This window comes from Tetrao urogallus (genome assembly GCF_951394365.1).
Source record: "Tetrao urogallus genome assembly, chromosome: 22".
In the NCBI taxonomy this organism is placed as follows: domain Eukaryota; kingdom Metazoa; phylum Chordata; class Aves; order Galliformes; family Phasianidae; genus Tetrao; species Tetrao urogallus.
The window spans coordinates 1,266,201-1,272,189 of record NC_136835.1 but is presented as its reverse complement, the minus strand read 5'-3'; the positions used below and the strand labels follow the sequence as shown (position 1 = coordinate 1,272,189).

Genomic DNA, 5,989 nt, shown 5'->3' with positions numbered 1-5,989 from the left:
GGGCCGCTGTGGGGCTGGGCTGGAATCACAGCTCCGGCACAGCCATTCCCTGCTGCGGAGCGAGGTCAGGTCCGCGGGGACGGGGCAGGATCTGTTTGGTGAGCGGGTTTGTACGTCAGTGCCAGCACGGAGGAAACCAGTCGGACCTGCCGCCCAGCTCCACGGCTGCCTGTTTCCCAACCGCTGCAGGCACAGCGTGCAAAACACCTGCCTCTGCGCCCTGGGAGGAACGTGGCTGTGGATAAAGGCTGGTGAGGTGAGGGCTGGCCGTGGGGAGAGTGAGTGCCAGCTGGGCAGCCAGGCACTGGGGCTGCCAATAGCTCCTCGCTGCAGCTTGATCACCCGCAGTTCTGTCCTGGATGGGAATGGCAGGGGGTGGATGCCCCAGCAACAGCCCGCAGAGTCACAGAATCACCAAGGTTGGAAAAGACCTTCAAGATCATCCAATTCAACCGTCCACCTATCACCAGTAGTACTCACTAAACCATGTCCCTCAACACAGAAACACTCGTGTGTGAGGTCAGGGTGGTCAAAGAGTCACAATACGTCACTGGAAAGGATGTGAAATGTCATCTTTGTTCTTAGAGATGGCAGGGACAAGCAGGGACATCTCAGCTTGTAGGGTGCCAAGCCTAAAGCCCTCCTCATTTCACTGCCCCAGCTTGGGGTGGGGAAACTCCATCCCTCCACCTGTCCAGGGCTGCCCCCCTGCTCCTGGGCACACTACATTCCCCATTTTCCTCCAGCAAGGCCTGGCTGGAGCAGACCTTTTCCTGCACCGTGTCTGGCAAGTCCACTTTCAACACAAACTTCTCAATGGGTGACATTCATTTCTAGGGTTTCTGAGCATCCCTTGGCATGCTGCACCATCCTCTCCTGTTTGCACACACAGAACTGAGAGCATTTGGCTGCTTTCTGCAGCTGCCATGCCCTGCAGGGTGTGAAGCAGAGGGAATAACATTGCCCCCGGTGCCCCGGCTCTGACACCTCTGAGCTGCAGCTCTCGGGAGGCAGTTCTGCAGCTCCAGGAATGATGCCTTGCTGGAACTCACTCTCTGTAGGTGGCTTTGTAGAAAGAGCAGAAGTGGAGCTGGGGCACCTGTTGCTCCCAGTGCTGCGGATGCCCTCTCAGGACCAGATTCTGGAGAAAACCTGCGGTGCTGCTCTGACTCAGGTGCTTTCCAGGTTGGTAAAAACACCATGCAAAGCTTAGTCAATTGTTTTGAAGATGAAAAAGAAACTCAGCAGTACTTTTGAGTGCTGATTTGACCTATGAACTCAAAACCTCTCCACCCAACACTGCAAGAGTTGAAAGGCTGAAAGTCTGCTCTTTTCTCTCTGGTTTTATCGCTGTGCTCTGGTGGGCAGCAGCACCCAGGGTGAGTGCAGAGCTCAGCTGTGGTTTCCCCGAGATGCTTTGAGATGAAGGTAGGGGAGCAGCCACAGCCGAGCAGTGTTTTGGAGGGGATAGAAGAGCAGCAGCAGGAGGAGCATCCTCAGCAGCACCCACATGTGCCAGGTCTGCACCCCGCAGTGCTGTCCCTAACACAGTACCTGGCAGTGCTGGGGTGGCTGCGCTGCTCCTGAGGCTTTCAGAATGAACCTCCAGCTGCGGTCCTTTCTCCTCAGCCTGTTTTGTTTTCCCCTAAATCACCAGCCACATGACGGACCGCAGTTTGTCTTTTCCAGCAGGTTCCCTCCTTCCTCATTTCTGGTCCCGCTGCTTTTGTTTTTCATGTCTTTACATGAAACATGGGCTGTGTGTGATGGGCTGCACCTCATCTCAGCATTTCCAAATTCTGTCCCTGCCAGCTGTGACTCAGGGCTGACAGCAGGGTGATGGAGCACCAGCTGCTACCCAGGAAAACAAAGCCTAGCTGGGCACAGCCATGGAGCAGGGCTGCTACCACCTCCCTGCCAAGACCTGGCTGCCCCTGGGTGCTGCAGCATGCCCAGGACCTGTGCTCTGTGAACCAAGACTGCTTGGAGGCTTTGTGGTGTCCAGATGCTCTCAGTTTCTCTAGTACTTTTTATGCGTGACCTTTCCACCAGCTCCCCATCGGGAAATTCCTCTTCTCAAGACAAATCACACTTCATCACACGGGTTTGCATAGCCTCCAGGAAAGCCCTCAAGCTCTCCTGTAGTCCAGCCTGCCAGAAGGGAAAGCAAAGCCAGCTCAGCCTTGGCCCTCAGGCCAGTGTCACCATCAGGCAGAGTATAGCCCTGGGTACAGCCCATGGCTCGCTCCAGAGCTGAGCCCTGTCTCTTGCCTGGACCACCCTTATGCATCGGGGTGCGCAAGGTGCACGGCAGGCAGGGGGTGGTCACCCACCCCCAGAAACAGGGAATGGGAGCCAGGAGATGTAGGGAAGGGAGGGAGCAGCAGTCCCGGGCTGTGGGACTGGCCATGACCTGTTTGGTGTGGGGTGTTTGGTGTTGTGACCTGTCCTGAACAGTCATGACCTGTTTGGTGTTGGCGCTGGGGTACTGTGGGACTGCTGCTGTGCTCAGTGATGCCCCTGTGATGTGTTGTCAAGGTGCTGCTGCGCTGTGCTTTGAAAATCTAATTGAACAGGGAGGCAGACACGTGACATGTTCCTATTTTCACTTTCTTGGCAATGTACCGTTTATTTGGAAAAGCCCCCAGCACTCCCGCCTGGGGCTGCTGGCAGGAAATGCCCAGCCTTGCGCGGAGAGCTGAACGGTGCTGAGTGGGTGGACAGCGAAGAAAAGTGGAAGTCACAGCACAGCTACTTTCCTCCCACTGCGCTAGCTCCTCCGAGACGTCACTAAGCCAGCCTCCGGGGGGAAAAACAAGCGCTCACAGCCCGCCCGGCTCAGCGCGCACCCGGCTCTCCAGCCCAGCACCTGCGGAGGATGCGCATCCGACATGGCCCTCTGCGCTGCCCTGGCCCTGTGCGTGGCTCTGCTGCTCGCTCAGACAGCACATGGTAAGTGCCCCATGCCCCTGCCCTGGGGGCTCCTCCTCACCCCCACCCTGAGCCCACAGCACCAGGGACTGCAGTTGGGGAGGCACTTGGGGGGAGCGGCACATGGGGATGTTGCGGTGGGGCCCCGTGGCTTCGGAGTGCTTTTGGAACACCAGCTCCTCACCTGCTCTCGTCCTTATCTGTGAACCCGAAGCCTTCTGAGCACTCAGACCCTTTTGAGCACTCAGATCCTTCTGAGCACTCAGACCTTGCTTACCACAATGCGTTCAGGCTGTGAGGCCTCGTGTTATTGGTGCCCGGTCGTTAGCGCGCACCGTGGCAGCTCAGCTCCGGCGCTCGGTGTTTGCTGGCTGACAGCAGCGGTGAGAGGAGCGAACACAGAGAGAGCGACAGATGTTATCGAGTGGTGTTTTGCTGCCAGGTTACAATACCGAAATTCAGGCAGGAGGTGTGAAAAAGTCTATTTTTTTTCCCCAGCAAGTAGATGAACAAAACAGGAAGGCTGAATCCAAACAGAGTGCTTGCTAGCAAGCAGCAGCACTTGAGGGAACAGACAAAAGGGGGAGGAAAGAAGTGAGGTGCTCTTGCCTGGGCTCTCTCTCTAGGAGAAAGGAAGGGAAACAGAATGAGTAAATGCTGGAGACTGGGATTGTTCTGGGGAAATCCCTGTGCCAGGACTGAGCCTGTGGCTCTTTGGGGCCAGCAGAGTTTCTGTGGCCGTGGACCAGGTGAGGCGGCCCTGTTTGGGAGCCCTCAGCTGATGGCTCCGTCCTGCAGGTGAGCTGCGGTTAAAGCCCACGCGTGTGCGCTTCGTGGCAGAGATGGTGCACCACCTGCTGCAGTGGGAGCCAGGCCGTGATGCTCCAAGCGATGTCCGCTATGACGTGGAGCACAAAATGTGAGTACAGTGCCCCGGGGGTGCAGCAGGGACAGCCAGCCCCTCAGCACTGCGCTCACCCCGGGTGCTTTCCTGGCAGCTATGGCACCGACAGCCCCTGGACCGCCATCCCGAATTGCATGAAGATCCGTGGGCACAGCTGTGACCTCACCTACTACACCCTGGATCCCTCCCTGCGCTACTATGCCCGGGTGCGAGCTGTGCTTGGGAACCACACATCTGACTGGAAAAGGACCAATGCCTTCTCCCCGCAGGAAGGTAGGTCAGCACCCACTTCCATCCTCGGCTGCTCCAAAGCTCTTGGAGCTGCAGGAGGACCCTCCATAATACTCCTGAACCTCCCCTCTCTGCAGCCAGCCTGCGCCTGTCTGGTCACAGCCTGGCCGTGATGGACAACAGCATCCATGTGAAGCTGCAGCTGCTGCTCCGGGCAGGGAACCGCACTGTGAAATATGAGGACATCCAGAAGCACGCGAGGCGGTACCGGGTGTACATCCGGAGGGCGCAGGACAACCAGACGGTGAGCATCAGTCCTCCATCTGAGTTAACAGAGCCAGAACATTGCAGATATTTCTCTGTACTGCTTACTGTAGTAGGTCCTCCATCTCCCTCCCTCCAGAGGGATTGGGGTCTGGCTGCTGCTAACAGCTCTGATAAGCACCAGGGGGCTTTCTCCAGGGAATGGAGGAGGAGAAGGGAGCAGACCTTGGGGCCCAGCTCTCGAGTACCAGCTGTGCTCTCTCCTTGCAGTACGAAGTGTGGGAGACCGCCTCAGAGTTCCACATCCACAACCTCTTCTGGAACACTGAGTACTGCATCAGTGTGGAGCCTGACGTGGCCAGCCGGCACATCCCTGCCACACGCACCGCTGAGCAGTGCGTCACCATTGGCCACAGAGACAGTAAGGATGGAGTGGGGCTGGAGAGGCACTGTGGGACCCTGGGGGGAGCTGTGCCTGTTGTGGGGCTTCCAAGCAATGTGTGCCATGGGACCTGCACTTCAAACTCACCTGGGCACGTCCTTTCTTGCAGGAAGTGCAGAACTCATCCCGATTGCTGTCAGCTCCTTTGCCATTGTCCTCTTCCTTCTGGGCATCCTGGGGGCTCTGCTGGTCTGCATGTACCTAAAGAAACCCATGAGGCCACCATCTGTCCTGGTAAGGCAGCGGGCACACAGTGCCCTTTGTGGCTGCTGCAAGGGATGGGAGAGGCAAGCCATGAGCAGGGATGAAGCAGGGCTCATTCCCCTCTTTTCTGTCCCTCCCAGAAGTCCTTCATAAAGCAGAGCTCGCTGTGGATGGAACAGGAGACCTCATCCTCGGGGAGCACAGATGCAGTGCAGCAGCTGTTCCTGTGCCAGAAGGAGCCCCAGCACCACGGTGCCCTCAGCACCACAGGCACAGCCCAGCCACCAGCAGAGAAGAGCAGTCTGCTGCCAGCATGGCACAAGGAGCAGGCAGCAGGGAGCAGGGACAGCAGCTGCACCAGCACAGATAGTGGCATCTGCCTGCATTCTTCCTCCTCATCCTCATCTTCATCTTCCTCCTCCGAGCTGAGCCACTCTGAGAACCGTGGCTACAAGCAGCAGCTGCCTGTTGGCGATGACAGTGGTGTGGGCTTGGAGAGCCCTGCTGGAAACCTCATGGAAGCTACACATGGAGCAGAGCCTGACTTCTGCCCCACCACCGGGCAGGATAGCCCACAAGAGGTGGAGTTCCGTGGGTACCTGCAGCAATCCAAGGGCATGGTGGAGCTGAGGCAGGGGCAAGCTGATGGGGGGACATTCTGGGCCTGTGCAGGAGCCCCTTGGGGCTCAGCTGGCACTGACAGTGTGCTGGATATGGGCTGCACGGAACTGACGGTGTCCAAAGGGTACCTGAAGCAGTCCTCTCCTGAGTGTCCGCGCAGCCACACTCCAACCATTGCTGCCCCGGGGTCCCCTGTGCTGACCTGTGGGGCTCCCCTGGCCTCCAAAGCCAGCCCTGAGCTTCTGAAGATCCCCCTTGACCTGGGCAACTTCGACACTGACCTGATGGGGATGCTACCCCTCATCTCCAGCCTCAGCTCCGACGAGTGGCTCACAGTGCAAACCAACCCGCTGAGCATGCTCAGCAAGGACAGCAAGGACAGCCGCCTGTGA

The 5,989-nt window shown here is 58.0% G+C and overlaps 1 protein-coding gene across 1 annotated transcript; it reads left to right on the top strand.

Moving 5' to 3' along the window:
* Positions 1-2,891: 2,891 nt before the first annotated feature.
* IL10RA (interleukin 10 receptor subunit alpha) lies at positions 2,892-5,989 on the top strand (the record flags this gene model as incomplete). The annotated part of the gene is made up of 7 exons (XM_079545889.1): positions 2,892-2,952; positions 3,730-3,850; positions 3,930-4,108; positions 4,204-4,370; positions 4,601-4,751; positions 4,882-5,006; positions 5,117-5,989. The coding sequence occupies 7 exons, from the start codon at positions 2,892-2,894 to the stop codon at positions 5,987-5,989; spliced, it is 1,677 nt and encodes a 558-aa protein (XP_079402015.1).